Raw genomic sequence first — 19,012 nt, 5'->3', positions numbered from 1 at the left:
TGTATATGGTTGATGTGTTTAAATAAGGATAGATGAATAATCACATTCTTAGCTAATATTTGGTTAAAATTTTAAGATAAATTAATAATCATTTTCACCTAATTAAAAACTAATTTTATGATTAATTGTTTGATTATTAATCTGACAAATTGAGTGGATATATTATTAACACACCACAAATTATATTTTTATCCTCTTATCTCTTATGAAAATAAATATTTATTAAATTCTAATTTATTGTGTTTAGTGATTACCGTAATATTTTCAAATATATTTCTAATAAATATATTTAAATTAATTTTAATAAACATAAATTATAATTATAAATATTTAATTATCTATTTAATTTTAAAAAAAAATTATAATTATTTTAAAAAAATCGATAATATTATAATATCGCTAAACTTTATTTAACATTAAAATTAATATTCAAAATATTACTACTATTTTAGTTATTAATTATAAATATTTAATTATCTATCAAATTATTTTAAAAATATTTATAATTATTGTAATTATTACTAAAAATTTATTTAACATTTACATTCGAAATATTATTGTTATTTTAATTATTAAAGTAAATACATATTTACAAATCTATTTCTAATAAATATATTTAAATTAATTTTAATAAATGTAAATTATAATTATAAATATTTAATTATCTATCCAATTATTTTAAGAATATATATTTAATTAGCATTTGGGGCATTTTGGTCATTACAATAAAATTTACAAAATTAATCCATCATTTTAAAAGCATACTAAACACCGTGTTATTTATTCTACCATACTTAATCCATATATCTCAATTTATTAATCACTCTAATTATTAATCATTTCTTTATTCTATCACACATATCAAACAGAGCCTTAAGGTCATGAGTGGTATATTAGAATAAAATAAAATAAGAATATAATCAATTTTGGATTTGAATAAGAATATAAATTGGATTATAGGATTATTACATTCAAACAATTGTTACGAAAAAATAAAATATGAATGAAATGAATTTTTTTATTGTCAAATAATTTATTAATTAAATTTCTAAATAATAGCTACTAAGAATTGTTTATTTTTGCATTGTCTCTTATTTGCCGAAATGATAATATTTTATTTTTTGTGTATTTTACTTTTATATTTTAAAATAGTACTCCTCTAATTATATAATGATGTGAGAACAAAAATCATGATAGGACTTTAATATCTTGATATATTTATATTCCAAAACCATTAATTAAATTTTAGAATTGCGTTTGAATCGAAGAATTTGAGTGGATTTGACTTTAATTTCATAGTTCGAAATCATTGTATCAGTTTGGTTCAAAATTAGAATGAAAGATTTAAAATCTCTTATGTTAGTTGTTCATTCATTGGTTTGCTATATTATTTATCAATATTTTTATCCAATCTAATCTCATGTTTGATGCACCGTCTTATTTTTCAATCTACCAATCTCTTATCTTATATTAATCATTACCTCACATCAATCAAAACATTGAATTGAAATTACAATATTACCCTTAATAAATAATATTATAAATATTTTATTAATATTTTCAAAAAGAAAAAACGGTAATATCAGATTATCTCAAATTTAATCAAATTAATAATCAATCAAATCAAACATTATATTAACTATCATTTTTATGTATTTTATTATTAAAAATATTATTTATCTTCGTACTATTTATATCATATCACGAACGAAACGATAACGTGTTTTGAAATGAAAGTGAAGTTGATTTTAATGGGAGCCTTTTTTTTCAAATAAATAATTCGGAACCTCTTTGTTTGTATATACCTAAACTAAGATTTGAACCCACTCCATCGCTATTAAACCAAAGATTCGTGTGGCTGAACTTTTCAGTGAAGACCAGTCGGTCAAAAAGCCACCGGGACCCACTTTAGGTAAGTTTGTTGGCCAGGCTGACACGTGGCTCTTTACGGATCCGGGCATCACCCCGACCCTACCAATATATAAGAACATCTCACGCCGCAAATTCGCCATTTGCAGTTCCTCCCATTTTCAAAATCAAAAGAATTTCACGCTTCAGTCATGCTGCTTGCAATCCAATCCTCGATCTCCTTCTCTTTCGATCGTCGTTTGGTCTCAGATTCCGTGTTTCACTACGTCTCTTCTCCCTCCGCGGCGTCGCGATCCGATGGAGTTTTCGCACCACATTTGCGCCGCCGCAGCGTTGGAGGTCTGGTGATGAATGCGGCGAAAGAGGCCATTAATCGCCCCATTCTCGACGTCGTTTTTCAACCGTTCGAAGAAGTGAAGAACGAACTCCTTCTCGTCCCTACTCTTCCTCAAGCCTCTCTTGCTCGCCACAAGTACTCTGACTTCTGCGAGGCCGCCATTAATGAACAGATCAAGTTTGCTCACCATTTTATTATTACTGGATCGTTTTATTCATTTTGATTTTGTTCTACTACTCTAATTTCCGAGGAATTTGTTTTATTCAATGTAGCAGTTACTAATCCTGCATTCGGGGATCCGTGATGGAAATGATAAATGTTGATCGGTGTTAACTTACACAATAGATATTTAGACCTGCTTTTTTATCTGTTCCCTTGCTGCAGATCGATATATATGTTAAATTCTTGACCTAATTAATTTTGTTTTCTCTTGAATTTGCAGCGTTGAATATAACGTTTCGTACGTGTATCATGCAATGTATGCCTACTTCGACAGAGATAATGTTGCTCTAAAGGGGCTCGCCAAGTAATTTTCTCGATGCTATGCGTCTATGACATTTGTGTTTTTCACAAAGTTGTGGAATGTATCATCAAAATTTTATATTATTTAACATCATCAAATGTTGATATGAATCTAAAAAACGGGCATTTCCAAATCGATCCGTGGTTTGGCTAAAGCTAAGCCTCGTGGGCAGTGGCTCAGCCATATATGGCCACCCCGGCTGACCCATTTTTTTAAAAAAATTATTTATTAATTGTATAAATTTGATATTAGTTCGGATGACTCAATTTAAAAGACTTCAGAGTTTAAAAATTATAGCCTGAGTAGCTATGCTAAAATGAGCTAAACGACTAGACTATTCCTGAATCATATTAGTGAATAGAATAAGGTTCCCGATTCATGTTCAGAAACTTCATAAAATTGAACTTTTAATAAATCTATATTTCGATGGATTACATAACATTGATATTTTCATATCAATGATAATCTTTCATTTAAAATAACTTAAATTGGGATTGGGCTAACAACAATGCAAGGAGACTATATTACTTTACTTTTACATGAGTTATAAATCTTTGTCATTGCAGTTTTTTCAAGGAATCTAGCATAGAGGAAAGGGAGCATGCGGAAAAATTCATGGAATATCAGGTTATTTGTGCTACATTGTGCTATCGTTTGCTTTTAATACTATGATCAGACGAGCTGAGCTAACATCTTGATTTAGTGTAGACAACAATATATGATAATTAATAAATAAAAATATATATAAATCTTTGGATCAATTAATCATCGAGCACCACAAAATAATTATCTTATAATTGATATTTTCAAGTCTTCGTATATTGAAATCTTTGCACAATAGTTTCATTATCAATTGCTATAAATATTTCTTTCTTTACATAGACAATGTGCCACCCTTCATCCATCACCCATTTGATTTAAGGACTCTCTCTACGGTCGCAGGCACAACCAGTAGAATTAATATAAAATATATTATTAGCAATTTGATTATTTATTTAAAACAATTTCTTGTGATTGTGTAGTAATGTATAACAAATTTTATTCAAAAAGAAAAATGAAACTATATAACATATGGCGTAAGATGTTATAGTTTAGAATTTTAAGAAGTGCACAATAACTTAACAATTACTAAGGTAAATTACTATTTTTATAAATTTGATTAAATTTAATAGAGACATTATAACATATATATATATATATATATATATATATATATATATATATATATACATATACATACATACATATATGTATATATATTTATGTTCTAGCTAGTTTTTTTCGGCTCAGTTGGCAAGGGTGAAGCCATATGCATGTCCACCTGGACTGTGGCCTGGGTGGGTTTTTCTATTTTAATTTTTTTTTACGTTGAGATTTTAGCCTATTTAGCTCAAACATAGAAGGAAAGACAACGCCCATAAATATGAAAACTTTTGTATTTAGCCTTGGTAACCCTGGTAGAAAAAAGAGCATAACAAAAAAAAATTAAGATTTTACCTCAGAAAATCTAATTGTTATTAACTTAATTGATTGTATTATTTTATATTTTATTAAGAAAATTTTAACTCAAGATGTATCAAATTTCTGGCTCCACCATCATCAGTGTAGCTGCCCACACTAGGCTAAGGGTAGCTTCGCCTGTTTTATGATCTCAATTTGTTCTTATGATGTGCAGAACAAGAGAGGCGGACAAGTCAAGTTGCAGTCTATGATGATGCCCATATCTAACTATGATCATCTTGAGAAAGGAGATGCATTGTATGGTAGGTTGTCTACCTAAAAGTTGTGTGATTATTATTGTTGTTGTTGTTATTCCAATTGATCCAGAAATTCTTATTGATGTATTTATCTTTTTATGATCGAGCTTCTCTTTAATCTCGAATTGAGAATTATTCTGGTCATGCCCTGCCTAAATATTTATGTTTTTATCAATTGATGATTGAGCTTCTTTAAAATCTCGAATGGAGAAATGATTCCAGTCATGTCCAGTGTCCTGCTTAAATTGTTGTTCAGTGGAGTCGGAGATCGTGTGCTATCTTCTCAGTAGAACTTTTTTACTCTTGAATGTTGTTCCATTAATAACTTAACTACATCACGTCAAGGGCTTGGATAAGCTCTGCCTGCCAAACGATTAATTTTTCTTCCTTTGCCATATGTCCCATTGGATTCTAGTATTTATACCTTTTACATATTGGTCGTGTTGTCTGTCAGCTTCCAGACTATATCAAAAGAAAACAGGGTACAGAGACTTAGATAATTGGTTTGCTTACATTCCTATGGTTAAAAGGTTTTTTTGGATGTGAAATGCAGTTTAATTTTCAGTCTGGTTTATGATAACGTGAACCTTTTTTTTCTTTCATATTGCTAATTTGTTTCACAATTCAAATCCAGCTATGGAGTTGGCCTTGTCCCTGGAGAAGTTAACCAATGAAAAACTTCTGAATCTGCACAAGGTTAGATTGCTGCATTTACTTCCACATTAGCACAAAGTTTCCTTTCTATTCTATGCATTAAGTGATCACCATCACTTTTGCGTAATTGATAGGTTGCCGAAGAGAACAATGATATTCAACTGGCTGATTTCCTGGAGAGTGAATTTCTGGTGGAACAGGTGAAATATCTTTATTCTCTTACGTTTTTTGCAGTTATTATAGCGACACTGATAAAACCGATAGACATTTTTCAACTACCGAATGCCCGTTTCAACTTGAATACTAATTGTGTCGCTGATCAGGTCGAGTCAATCAAGAAGATATCCGAATATGTGGCTCAGCTGAGGAGGGTTGGCAGAGGCCATGGTATCATTTCGTTCCTTGCTGTTTATTTTCCTTTAGTAGTTATTTATATTTTCTTAAATCTTCCTCGTGGATGTCGTTTCCAGGTGTTTGGCACTTTGATCAGATGCTTGTAGCTCATGCAGCGGCAGCTTGAGAAAATGTTGCTATGTGTATGACTAGTCGTTGGTGCCTCACATGTATGCGATCTTCTCTAAATAATGTTTCGTAGTACTATTTTTTTAGTTCAATTCATTCAGAGCTATTTCCATGCTTTAAGAATGATTGAAGAAGTAGCTTTGATTGAAAAACATAACATGTAATGCTATTTCTTAGCAATTGAGTTGCTATTTCATATTATCTTTTATTTGTTGGACACAAATTTAAAGTACCACCTAAAAAAAAAAATTAAAGGTCTTTTGCTTTCAAATATTTTAGATTGGGCTTATATAAGATGATTTTATTTGGAAAAAAAATTTTTTTGATTTGTGGAATTAAGAATTTGAATGATGAATTTGAAAGACACGAGTATATTTCAAATCTATCTTAGCTACTATTGCATCCACGTGAATTATACAAGATGAATTTAAAATTCACGTAACATAAATTCAATCAAACATATTTAAAATTAATTAGTTTTAATTTCATAACTTTAAATTCTTTTGTCCAAGCCCAAGTACTACTAACATAATACCAATTTACTTGTATGCTTTTTTATATTTCTGGAATGATTGTTTACTGTTCAGTAAAAAAGTCATGTTTTTTAGTATTGATGCTGATTTCCATGCATAATCATGCTAAGCAAAATTAAAATAAATTGCTCAGCTTATGCTTTATCAATCCAAATATGTCGTTTGTTTAATAAAAAAATTCTTGGAAAGTTTGTTTGAGTTAGCGTTATTTTGCATTATATATGCTCATGTTACAACTGGAAAAATATAATAGTTGGTTGTTTTAACTATTTATTAAATTAATTAAAGCAAATATTTAAATATTCCGGATTGATAAAAAAATATTTGAATTAGTTTACTAATTATACTATATTGATGTGACTTAAAAAATATAAATAAACAACATGATCAATAAAACAGGAAGAGGAGTCAGCCAAAAAAAATACACATATAATATCGTCCACCATAATAGGTGGACGATATTGTAGGTGTATTTTGTTAGTTATATTAGAAACTAATTTATTTATTAAATATTAGTTTGTTAATTTGAAGAAAAATAGATTTTTTACATTAATATAAAACACATAAATAGACAAAAGATCGATGATAAACACTAATTTGCTAATTTGAAGAAGAAAACGAAACGTATATAAGTAACTTGGCTCTTTTACATACATATAAAGAAACCGGGGGAAATAATTTTTTTGAGGCAGAATCCTCATTTCGTGTAATAATGTAGTTTATTTGCATCAGTTTTATATTTTACAACAATTCACGTGCTTGGTGCCTTTTAAATTTATTAAATTCACGAATAACTAGAGCTCGTTTTGAAGCTCGTTAAAAATGATAATTTTCGAATTTGTCAAACATTTTTAGCTAAAATGTCAACAAAAATATGAGAATTTAAGGAGATATGCTTCTGATCATTTTATAGCATTTCAATAATTCACAATACATTCGAATTTGGATGTGTGACAATTCAAATTATTATTGTATAGTTAAGGCTCAAGAAATCGGTCGAGCCTACTCGACATAAATGAGCTGGGCTCGAGCTCGCAAACACCCGCTCGCGAGATTACAAGCCGAATATCCCATAAGCTCGAGCTCAACTCGATAAAATTATATAACTCTGTTCGATATAATTTCTTACGAGATTTTTACTGAGCCGGGCTCTTACTTAGTTTGTTTACATCTTTAGGCAGAGTTGCGGTGCATTGTTTCGAAACTTCTTGATCATTTATTAGCCAATCTCAACAAATCATTGTGTTGTTTAAAAAAAATTATGTTTCTTTTTCACGAAAGCATTTTATTAAATTGCAAAAAATGATGAAATTTGTTTCATTTTACGATTAATTTGTTGTAGTATTCTAGTTTATTTTTATATTTGAAAATTATAATTTTGAAATCTGTATTATTCAGATTTGGTTGTGTTTGTTAAGGGCATTCGTGCTAAAATGGTGAGAGCTCTAATTATTTAATATATTGTACATTTTTGTTTATTGAAAATAATGTTTTTAAAAGTTGTAAAGATATTTTGAGAGATGGAAACAATATTTGGAATCCTTGCGCTTGTGATGATTATTGAACTTGTTAATGCTACCACTCATTTGTATAATTGATTGAAAAGTTTATCTCATCTTGTTATAATATATATTTATTTGTGTTGGTTTGAAACTTTTTATTTTCAAATTTTTTTATGTCGTGCTTTTTGAAATAAATAACTCGTGGATTAAATTCATGTACGAAAATGTTCAAATAAGACATTGTATTTTTTTTTTTGCTTTGTTTGTTCTGTAATACGTATATTTTATTTATGGAAAAAACTGCGAATATGAAATATTTTGATTATAAAATTATCAAAATTTCTATTATACAAAGGGTAGATGCTTACTTATAAATCTGATCATATTAGAGCGTATCAAGAAGTACTTGATACTACAATCGCTGGAGGAACAATACTGGATCCGAAAGATGCTCCAGGATTATTTCGATTGTTTGTTCGAGAACTACAATATGGAATCATTTCTTTATATCTGATAAAAACTTCCTGATGAATAGGAAAGAAGGTTAATCGGAATGAATCAATTTTTTTTTTTTTTTTTTTCTATAATCGAATTATAGTAAAAATTAGACAAGATTTCCAACTTAAATACGAAAAATAGAGGACCAAATCAGGTCAATTGGAAAACGGAGGATGAAATCGGGATAGTTACATAAAACAAGGGGCTATGGATAATTATCCCAAAAATAACTATTCAAACGGGTTTCGATATTTGGGCCTCCGCTTAAGGCCCAGACAATAGTTAACTATTTTTCATCAGTATAGTGGGCCGATAGTGTGCACCATATAATCCCATTATTGTTGCTAGGGTTTCTAAGTCTGCATTTGGTTTTTAGCGCTCGACTCTGCAGTTTCATTGCAGAAGCAAGACGGCGGAGAATACAGCACCACCGTAGTCGGAGGCTGCTGTCCTTTTTTCCAGTCCTTTATAAACAACATGGTTAGTTACTTTTCCACTTTCTCTCAGCTTCTGCAATCCCTGGATGGAACTTTACCATCAATTTCCTTTGATTTTATTCTAGATAGAAACGGGTTGCATTGATGTTGCCTACATCTGATTTGATTGTTCTGCTGTGTTTACGTACTTGAAGACTATGTTTTTCTTTTTTGCCCAGATGTATATAGCATTTTCTATATGACGAAATGGGCCTTAATTTGTGTTTTTTACTTGCTTACCTTGTCTTTGTTTGCTCTCATTAAAGTTTCAGATTTGGTCGAAAAAATGGTTGAGTTTGGACAGAGAATTATTTGGCAAAAAAAGTACTGTATAAGTCGCGTTATTATATGTTTTTGTTAAGTAGAAGCTGTTTTAAGATTGGTTTGGATACGATGCATAAGTTGAACTTGATTAAATTTTCGAATCAAATTTAATATTTCTGTTTTTTTAGCTCTAACGTCGACAAATATGTGAGAACTTGGGCAGTGTTTCGTAAAGTTTGTTAAAAATTGTTTACGTTCTCCCAAAACAGAAACAAACTTACACAATCTCCTAAAAAATATTTCTAAAATACTAACATTCGTTTTATACCATTAAAATTAAATTAAAATAGTTGAATGTATGTGATATTACCTCACTAAACCAGCAAACTTTTAAATTTCATGACATATATCAATTTTAAAACTAAAATCAAATGTACATTATAGTTTCCAATGCGATCTATGAAAGCACATTTTCTGTCACTATGAATCATAACCGTAGTTTTAAGTATGCATGCATTTTGATAAGTTTTCGGATTGAAAACTCATTAATCGCTTTTACCCTCTGAAAGAATAAATATTGAGATATAATTCTGGGACTGTCCTGCCTCTATTGGTGATACCGAGAATAACATGTACAAATTTGTCTTTCGTCATGGTTATCCACGTATCGTACAGATTTGGTGATGCCTGGACATGTTCCTTTCTGCTTGCTTAACGTTGGAATGTGCTGAACTACACGTTTATTGTTTTCCATGAATTAAAGTTTCTGTTATTTGCACTTGTATAATTTATTCTGATAGAGGCAGAATATCTGTAGTAATTGTCACGTCAACGTGATTGATTCAAGATCTTGAATAATTATCATGATTGCAGGCCAGGGGATTGAAGAAACATTTGAAGAGGCTTAATGCCCCCAAGCATTGGATGCTTGACAAGCTTGGTGGAGCATTCGTAAGTAAAGCACTATAGGCTTTGGCAGAGCTATGTCACTACCTGGTTTACTGACCTCCTATCATATTCTCTGTATTAGGCACCCAAGCCGTCTTCTGGTCCTCATAAATCAAGGGAATGCTTGCCTTTGATCCTTATATTGCGTAACAGGTTGAAGTATGCTCTGACTTATCGTGAGGTGATTTCTATTTTGATGCAACGCCATGTTTTGGTTGATGGGAAGGTTAGGACTGATAAAACCTACCCATCTGGCTTCATGGGTATGCCCACACCCTATATGACTTCCAAGTTAAAATTATTTCATATAACATTCAAGCTAGAAACAATACTTCATCGTAATGATTATGTTAATCTTTTCATTTGCTACTAATTACAGATGTTGTCTCAATTCCTAAGACAAATGAGAACTTCCGTCTGCTCTATGACACCAAAGGCAGATTCCGTCTCCATTCAATCAGGGATGAAGAAGCAAAGGTTGGTTGCACTATATATTTAGTTAGACTTCAGACATATCTATTAGGCGGTGGAGTCGGTTGTAGAATCTCTACTACTATTTCTATGATTTTTGGTCCATATTTTTTTGGGCAACACAATTCGAAAATGTTCTGGTTTCTCTTATTAGACAATTCCTTTTGTTCGTTTCATCATGAAGCTGCATAATCTAAGAGAGCCAACTATTTGTTTTTAGTAATCTGGTTTGGTTTCTTGCATGAATTGTATTATTGTGAGATATTTTCTCAAGGGCTCACATGGTTAGTCTTCTTGCAGTTTAAACTTTGCAAGGTGCGGTCAGTACAATTTGGAAAGAAGGGTATCCCATACCTCAACACCTATGATGGGAGAACCATTCGATACCCTGATCCCCTCATCAAAGCCAACGACACAATCAAATTGGATTTGGAGACCAACAAGATTGTCGACTTCATCAAATTCGATGTTGGGAATGTTGTGATGGTGACTGGTGGAAGAAACAGGGGGCGTGTTGGAGTGATCAAGAACAGAGAAAAACATAAGGGTAGCTTTGAGACCATCCACGTTCAGGATGCACTGGGTCATGAGTTCGCCACTCGGTTGGGAAATGTTTACACAATCGGTAAAGGTACAAAGCCTTGGGTATCTCTACCCAAGGGGAAAGGTATAAAATTATCCATCATCGAAGAGGCACGAAAAAGGATTGCTGCCCAGTCAGCTGCTACTGCTTGATGTGGTCCTTCATATCAAGGAATGACGTAGATTGGGTAAGTTTTGCTTTTGTTTCATTTTCGAGCAACAGACTTCCTTGAGACAGTGGTATTATCGCCAATTTCAGTTCGTGTTTTGAATTTTTTCTTGTTTTGAGAAATATATCTATCCTGGTTGCCAATCTTTCGTGTTATTATATCCGACATTTGCGTAATTGTTTCAAATGATATCAGTGGGATGATTTGCATTTTAAAGTAATGTAACCAATTTAGCACAATTCTTATTGCAATTTTGATTCTAATGTTTGAACTGAAACCATTCGAATCTTCTCTTTTAAAAGTTATTTTATATCTATGTTAGAGCGATACTTGGTATAATTAAGTTTTAACTTAAAGTTCATTTTGGTATAATAAATTTGTTTACAAAGTATTAACTACTAATAAATTTTAAAGGTATGGCTGTTGGAGATTTTTTTGCGGTGGTATTGTTTTAATATATTTTAAAATTAAATATTAAGTTTTAATAAAGTAAGATGAAAGAAATTTATGGATACATTGATATAAAGCAACCCAGACGTTGAAAACATGCATGGTACTTATTAACATATGTAGCAACTGGCAAGTAACTTTTATCTGGAAAAAAAAATTTTAAATAAAGAAAAAAAAATAGTCAAAAACATGCATGGTTGGAGTGTATATTCTTATGCTTAATATATTAGACGAAATTAGGGATATAAACGAACCAAATGTTTATGAGCTATTCGAAGCTCGATTCGATAAAAGCTCGTTTGAACTCGTTTAATGAGGTTCGTTAAAATAAATAAGTCAAACTCAAGTTTTACAGTATTCGGCTCGTTAGCTCGTGAACCTGTTCGTTGGTAAGTTCATGAGTAATCTTTTAGATGAAAAAATAATAATTTGATATTTAATTTATTGATTTTACATATTATTTATGAAATATATAGAAAAATCTATTAAATTTATTTATTATAATAAATTTACAAATTTTAATAAGAATAATATATTTTTCTTTAAATATATAATTTACTTTTAATTAGTTTAATGAAAATTTAAATGTATAATTAATATTTATTAAGCTTGTTTAGGCTCGATAAAAGCTTGAATAAGCTCGTGAGCCATACATATATTCGTGAAACAAAACTCGAGCTCGGATCGATTATAAACGAACCAAACTCAAACATTCAAGAGTTCGGCTCGGCTCGACTCGATTACATCCCTAGATGAAACTTATAAATCAGTCAAAATTTATAAATCGTACGAGGTTATAGGATGTGTGAAATTATATTAGACAAAACTTGTTAATCGTAATATATTGAATATAATTTTCGTGTAAATCGCATTAGACAAAAGTTATAAACCAGACAAAATTTATAAATCGACGTTATAAGATGTGTGAAATCGCATTAGACAAAAGTTATAAATCGTGGTACATTGAAAAATATTGCTTAAATATATAATTTGAATTGTACGTGGCCATTTTAGAAGAAACGACCGAATCAAAACGTTTATAGCACACGACTTCTCGAAGAAACCAGCTGCTCACGTAGCATTTCTCGTCTTCGCACTCCATCTCATATTCCTCTCCTCCGCCATTGTAATCGGTAAAGTCATTCTATACTTCATCTCTTATCTTTCGAATAATCCTCGATTGCTGAAAATGAGATGAAATCACTCGGCATAAGACTCGTAGTTTACGCTGCTTTTGCTGTGGCTACACAGACTTTTGTTTGTTATAAGCTTTCTGTAGATTTGACTAGTCGTTTTGATCCTGAATTTTACGATTTTTTCACCTACTCTGTCGTGATTGTGTGTTTTTTTATGGGAATCTGTCGATTTTTTAGCAGCTTGTTACATTTCAAGCTTCCTGGGAAAAGACCAGGGGAAGGCAACGAAATTGAAGGAAGAGCTTCTGGAAGAGTTGTTTATAAACATCGATTCGGCAGCTCTTCTGATAATCCGAACGTTTCGAACACGAAAAGCCGCGGAATTTGTTGCCTTAGTGGAGAGGACGGTGATAGCTGCTGCGGTCATAGAATTACGGAGATGGCTTTTGGTGATGGAACTCGTGGAGATATCGACGAGGTTCTCCATAGCAGGCAATTAGCAGTCTATGGACGAGATGCCATGCGGCGGCTTTTTGCATCTAATGTTCTCGTCTCTGGAATGCAAGGTCTTGGAGTCGAGCTTGGTATGGACTTCTCCTGCTTTCGGATACTCCCGTACTTTTTTCATCTTTCTTAAGTTTTTTGATGATATAAAATTACATACGCGTGCGTATCTTTTTATTTCAAATTGTTGAGTACTCTCGGTAGATATTAGTGGCCAATTGTTTCACGCATATTGCAATTTGCAACATAATGGAACATGTCGCAATCGTTTCAATGTAGATGTGGTTATATCAAATATATAACCGTTCAAATTTCAAAACTATACGATGTCTATCTCATATTACAAATTTTAAAATGATTAGATGTCTATCTCATATTGCAAACAAAATAATGATCCATAATTAATTATTCATCAAAAAATACTAATTTATCTCGTACAACTAACAACTCTCTAAATAAAAAAATTTTATTGTTATCGTAATTATAACAACACTAAACAGAAAAATAATTTTAATATTATCAACAAAAAATAATAATGTTACCTTTTAAGAGTCGTTCGAATGAAATTGATGATGAAATCAACGAACAATATTATCATCTAAGAATGTTAAACATTCTTATCAAAAAATAACATTATAAAACAAAATTATTTCAATAATAATAAAAATAAAATTGATACATGTTAAATACTTCAAAATTACTGATGATCGATAAACCAACGCAGCGCAGTCGAAAAATACAACCGGAAACAAAGAATCCGTGACAATTTTTAAGAATTTTGCGCAAATGAATCGGAGGAAATTTGCGCAAATGAATCCGTGACCCCACTTTTTTTTAAAGATTTAGAATCCGTAGGAACAAGTGTCGGATTGCATTATTTTCATAAAAGTTTCAATTTTGTAATAGTTTTTAAACTTATATTATTTTTTAAAAAAATGCCTAGTTATTATAGGTAATATAACGTTTCATAGATTTTCAAAACTAGTATATTTTAATCAAATATACTATATTTCGAAGTTTTAAAATACATTATTCAAATTATCTCCCAAAACCATCTATCAAGAGTCGAGACATTTCCCCATGACACAAAAAATAAAACCAAACACCGTGAATATTATTGTATTCAGCTTATCATTTCCAAATTTTCGTTTCTGCATTTTATGTTCTCTTTACTATGTGAATAGATAACTCAATTTTTAAGTTGGATTTCCTTTCTAACTGGGGAACAATATTTCCCATTCATATCTTGAAGTTAACTATCTTTTGCTTTTCTTGGTACTTAATTGCAAGCTTGAGGTTCAATGCTTCAACCAGTGATTCTTATAGAGCAATTTTTCTAGTTATAATGTTTATTCTATCATTAGAAAAAGGCTTACTGAATTAGTAGACGCGAGGACATGCAATTCATATCTTTTTTTTTTCAAACTCGCAGCTAAGAACCTTATCCTTGCTGGTGTCAAGTCTGTGACATTGCATGATGAAGGGGCCGTGGAATTGTGGGATATGTCCAGTAACTTTATCTTCTCTGAAGAAGATTTGGGCAAGAACAGGGCTCTTGCCTCTGTTCAGAAGTTACAAGAGCTCAATAATGCTGTGGGCGTCTCGGCTTTGTCTACGAAATTGGCTAAAGATCAACTTTCTGATTTTCAGGTAATTTTCTTTATTATTAAAGTGTGTATTTATAGGATAGAAGTTACTTTTGGCTGCATTTATTGTGATTACCACCAAGAAATGCTTGATAGTTTACTACATGCATTCGGTATTTACACTGTTCTGTTTGATGGCCTGTCATTGGGTAACATAGTGGCTCATATTATGATTTGCAGCTTTCAACTCTTTGGAAGTTGATCTGTTGATCCTATATTTTTTGGAAAGGCGTGTGTAATATGATTTCAAAATCACAACTAATTTGAATATTTGCGAAGAATGCAGGCTGTGGTCTTTACAGACATCAGTTTAAAAAGTGCGATTGAATTTAATGAATACTGCCACAATCATCAGCCTCCAATTGCTTTCATTAAGACAGAAGTGAGGGGCCTTTTTGGTAGCGTGTTCTGTGATTTTGGACCTGATTTCACCGTCTTTGATGTCGATGGTGAGGTACCTCATACAGGAATTATTGCATCTATCAGTAATGGCAACCCCGCTCTTGTGTCTTGTGTGGATGATGAAAGGCTTGAATTTGAGGATGGAGATCTGGTTGTGTTCTCAGAAATTCGGGGAATGACAGAACTCAATGATGGAAAGCCAAGAAAGATTAAAACTACAAATCCTTACTCTTTCACCCTTGATGAAGATACGACAAACTTTAGTACTTATGAGAGCGGTGGGATTGTAACTCAGATAAAGCAGCCCAAAGTGTTGAACTTCAAGCCGCTGAGGGAAGCTATCAAAGATCCTACTGATTACCTTCTATGTGATTTCTCTAAGTTTGACCGACCACCTCTCTTGCATTTGGCATTTCTATCACTGGACAAGTTTGTGTCTGAATTGGGACGGTTTCCTATTGCTGGCTGTGAAGAGGATGCCCTGAAGTTTATAGCTCTGACCAGCGACTTAAATGAAAACTTAGGTGATGCGAAACTGAAAGATATAAATCTGAAACTTTTAAGACACTTTGCCTTTGGGGCCCGAGCTGTACTTAATCCAATGGCTGCCATGTTTGGTGGCTTTGTTGGGCAAGAAATTATGAAGGCATGCTCTGGGAAGTTTCATCCTCTCTTTCAGGTGGTGGTGTTGTTTGGCATACTAAGATTTTTTAACCCCGCTTCAATTTATCTTTTTTGTCTTCCCTGAGGTTATTGGTGGATATTTAAAATGGTCAGGGAATCTGGATACCTACTCAAATGTCTTTGTTAGTTTCAAGATCAAGTTTAGTGGTTAAAAGCAATGAGTTTATACCAGCTTGACTTTCTTTTTTCGTGTTTGTGCAGTTCTTCTACTTTGATTCTGTGGAATCACTGCCTACTGAAACATTAGATCCCAGAGATTTTAGACCGTTAAATAGTCGATATGATGCCCAGATATCTGTGTTTGGGTCTAAGCTTCAAAAAAAGCTAGAAGATGCAAAAGTTTTTGTTGTTGGATCTGGCGCTCTGGGCTGCGAGTTCCTTAAGAATTTAGCACTAATGGGAGTTTCGTGCGGAGAACATGGAAATTTGACTGTTACTGATGATGATGTAATCGAGAAGAGTAATCTCAGCAGACAGTTCCTCTTCCGAGATTTGAACATTGGGTCCGCCAAATCTACTACTGCTGCTGCAGCTGCTTCGTCAATTAATCCTCTTCTCCGGATAGAAGCTTTACAGAATCGTGTTGGTCCTGAGACGGAAAATGTTTTTGATGATACCTTCTGGGAGAATCTGAATGTTGTGATAAATGCCCTTGACAATGTAAATGCAAGACTTTATGTTGACCAGAGATGCTTGTATTTCCAAAGACCACTTCTTGAGTCTGGAACATTAGGCCCAAAATGCAACACGCAGATGGTTATCCCCCATCTGACAGAAAATTATGGCGCTTCCCAAGATCCCCCGGAGAAACAGGCGCCTATGTGTACTTTGCACTCCTTTCCACATAATATTGATCATTGCTTGACATGGGCAAGATCAGAATTTGAAGGGTTGCTTGAAAAAACACCAGCTGAAGTAAATGCCTATCTCTCTAACCCTGGTGAATATATATCTTCAGTGAGAAATACTGGTGATGCTCAAGCCAAAGACAATTTGGAACATATAATTGAGTGTCTTGACCGGGAACGATGTGAATCATTCCAAGATTGTATTAAATGGGCTCGTCTAAAGTAATTCTCTATATTATTTTGTATTGAGCCTGCGTGTTTCTTGAAGAATCTTTCATTCAACACATTTCCAACATACCGTTATTCATGTGCAGGTTTGAAGATTATTTTGCAAGCAGAGTAAAGCAGTTGACTTTCACCTTCCCTGAAGATGCTGCAACCAGTTCTGGTGCCCCTTTCTGGTCAGCCCCTAAGAGGTTTCCTCATCCCCTGCAGTTTTCTACAGCTGATACCAGCCATCTTCATTTTATTATGGCAGCATCTATTTTACGTGCTGAGATATTTGGTATTGCCGTACCTGAATGGGCTAAGCATCCTAAGAAATTGGCTGAGGCTGTTGATAAAGTCACTGTTCCTTATTTTCAACCCAAAGAAGGTGTGAACATTGTCACTGATGAGAAGGCTACCAGTATTTCTCCTGCTTCGGTCGATGATGCAGCAATTATTGATGAATTAATAGTGAAGCTGGAGCAATGTCGCAAGAATTTGCCATCAAGTTTCTCGATGAAACCTATTCATTTTGAGAAGGTTTGTCTCTTGTCTTTAAACAGTAAAGATGTGTTTGAAATGAATCATCTCAATATATCTCGAATCCCTCCAAATTAAAGTTATTTAAAATGTATACATCAAATCCATTCAATTTGAATACATCAAATCCATTCAATAATTTCAAATTCATCAATCTAATAGCAACCTAGGATGATGTGATAACTTGTGCATAATCTGGCACCATCCAGAATCTGAGATCTAACTTGGGACACCTGGTCTACGTGATTTGAAAGCACCACATTTCTCCATGCGATGATTTTTTTTTGGGTAGTAGATTCTTTATCACGTAAATTTGCAGGACGATGACTCAAATCATCACATGGACCTGGTAGCTGCGCTTGCGAACATGAGGGCAAGAAACTACAGCATTCCTGAAGTCGACAAGCTAAAAGCTAAGTTCATTGCTGGAAGGATTATTCCCGCAATTGCTACTACCACAGCATTGGCCACTGGTTTGGTGTGCCTCGAGCTCTACAAAGTTATCGATGGATCACACAAATTAGAAGACTTTCGCAACACATTTGCTAATCTGGCTCTGCCATTATTCTCCATGGCAGAACCGGTCCCTCCAAAATCGGTCAAACACCGAGACTTTAGCTGGACCATATGGGATAGATGGATCATGAGAAATAGTCCTACTTTGAGGGAGTTACTCCAATGGCTTTCTGAGAAGGGATTGAACACGTATAGTGTTTCATTTGGAAATTGTCTTTTGTATAATAGCATGTTCCCCCGGCATGAAGAGCGAATGGACAAGAAGATAGTCGACCTAGTAAGGGATGTCGCAAAGATAGAGCTGCCACCATATCGAAAACACTTGGATTTGGTGGTTGCATGTGAGGACGACGAGGAAAACGATGTCGATATTCCTACTATATCCGTTTACTTCAACTAAACAACCGCATCAAACATGTAAGAATCTTCATGTTACGTTAACCAGCTTCAGATTTTCGTAAACTATGAGACAGCATCCCCTAACATTTGTTGGGATTGTACACGTGAATAGGCAAACTTTCAGGGTGTTGTGATGCACATTATTATTATTTTATCTTTGAAAGGTTTACCACTTGATGAGAATGTGTGAATGGAATTATTGATGTGAGAAGGTTATAACTGAAATGAAACTCGTGATATTTTTTGTTTTGTTATATAAGGTTCTCTTTATATTTTGACATATATTTTTCATGTAAATGAACTAATCTCATAATTAAATAAGTTTTCGACTCTCTCCTTTGGATATATACAAAATATTTACAACGAAACATTTCATCCAATATTTCGCTTACACAACTTTCATTTATTTCATGTCCTAACATATTTATATATTTTACTAAAAAATCTGTTATTTTCATATTATTATTCTTTCACAAGACAAAAGACAAAACTACGACCTCAAAATTGGTTTATATTACCTTATATTTTAGGTTATATATCACTTTAAATCAAATAATGATTATTTATGTTTTTC

The 19,012-nt window shown here is 32.7% G+C and overlaps 3 protein-coding genes across 4 annotated transcripts; all 3 read left to right on the top strand.

Moving 5' to 3' along the window:
• Positions 1-2,019: 2,019 nt before the first annotated feature.
• LOC140836294 (ferritin-3, chloroplastic-like) lies at positions 2,020-5,863 on the top strand. The gene is made up of 8 exons (XM_073201714.1): positions 2,020-2,383; positions 2,649-2,732; positions 3,296-3,356; positions 4,405-4,492; positions 5,121-5,182; positions 5,275-5,340; positions 5,464-5,527; positions 5,611-5,863. Exons 1-8 carry the CDS (start codon positions 2,061-2,063, stop codon positions 5,658-5,660), a joined length of 798 nt encoding a protein of 265 aa, XP_073057815.1. The 5' UTR covers positions 2,020-2,060; the 3' UTR covers positions 5,661-5,863.
• Positions 5,864-8,485: 2,622 nt separating this feature from the next.
• Positions 8,486-11,345, top strand: LOC140836279 (small ribosomal subunit protein eS4x). The gene is made up of 5 exons (XM_073201680.1): positions 8,486-8,675; positions 9,809-9,886; positions 9,966-10,146; positions 10,263-10,360; positions 10,655-11,345. Exons 1-5 carry the CDS (start codon positions 8,673-8,675, stop codon positions 11,087-11,089), a joined length of 795 nt encoding a protein of 264 aa, XP_073057781.1. The 5' UTR covers positions 8,486-8,672; the 3' UTR covers positions 11,090-11,345.
• Positions 11,346-12,559: 1,214 nt separating this feature from the next.
• On the top strand, positions 12,560-18,662 carry LOC140836287 (ubiquitin-activating enzyme E1 1-like). 2 transcript variants are annotated; one of them, XM_073201703.1, is made up of 7 exons: positions 12,560-12,689; positions 12,933-13,276; positions 14,629-14,846; positions 15,122-15,923; positions 16,130-16,998; positions 17,091-17,523; positions 17,843-18,662. In XM_073201703.1, the coding sequence occupies exons 3-7, from the start codon at positions 14,671-14,673 to the stop codon at positions 18,437-18,439; spliced, it is 2,877 nt and encodes a 958-aa protein (XP_073057804.1). In that variant the 5' UTR covers positions 12,560-12,689; positions 12,933-13,276; positions 14,629-14,670; the 3' UTR covers positions 18,440-18,662. The 2 variants fall into 2 exon arrangements, with proteins under 2 accessions (XP_073057804.1, XP_073057794.1); XM_073201693.1 differs by lacking the exon at positions 12,560-12,689 and having other exon boundaries at positions 12,696-13,276; positions 15,129-15,923.
• The last annotated feature ends 350 nt before the right edge of the window (positions 18,663-19,012 follow it).

This window comes from Primulina eburnea, chromosome 1 (assembly GCF_022965805.1).
Source record: "Primulina eburnea isolate SZY01 chromosome 1, ASM2296580v1, whole genome shotgun sequence".
Classification (NCBI taxonomy): domain Eukaryota; kingdom Viridiplantae; phylum Streptophyta; class Magnoliopsida; order Lamiales; family Gesneriaceae; genus Primulina; species Primulina eburnea.
Note: the sequence above shows the minus strand (reverse complement) of the source record. Positions and strands in the feature narration are given on the sequence as shown.

What these genes read in the sequence shown, in the direction of transcription:
- LOC140836294 (XM_073201714.1), top strand. Translation starts at nt 2,061, where the DNA reads ATGCTGCTTGCAATCCAATCCTCGATCTCCTTCTCTTTCGATCGTCGT. An exon ending in AAAAATTCATGGAATATCAG is followed by an intron (nt 3,357 to 4,404) that starts GTTATTTGTGCT and finishes TATGATGTGCAG; the next exon opens with AACAAGAGAGGCGGACAAGT. An exon ending in GTGAATTTCTGGTGGAACAG is followed by an intron (nt 5,341 to 5,463) that starts GTGAAATATCTT and finishes GTCGCTGATCAG; the next exon opens with GTCGAGTCAATCAAGAAGAT.
- LOC140836279 (XM_073201680.1), top strand. An exon ending in ACAAGCTTGGTGGAGCATTC is followed by an intron (nt 9,887 to 9,965) that starts GTAAGTAAAGCA and finishes TCTCTGTATTAG; the next exon opens with GCACCCAAGCCGTCTTCTGG. An exon ending in CTACCCATCTGGCTTCATGG is followed by an intron (nt 10,147 to 10,262) that starts GTATGCCCACAC and finishes TACTAATTACAG; the next exon opens with ATGTTGTCTCAATTCCTAAG.
- LOC140836287 (XM_073201693.1), top strand. Translation starts at nt 12,751, where the DNA reads ATGAAATCACTCGGCATAAGACTCGTAGTTTACGCTGCTTTTGCTGTG. An exon ending in AGGTCTTGGAGTCGAGCTTG is followed by an intron (nt 13,277 to 14,628) that starts GTATGGACTTCT and finishes TCAAACTCGCAG; the next exon opens with CTAAGAACCTTATCCTTGCT. An exon ending in AACCTATTCATTTTGAGAAG is followed by an intron (nt 17,524 to 17,842) that starts GTTTGTCTCTTG and finishes GTAAATTTGCAG; the next exon opens with GACGATGACTCAAATCATCA.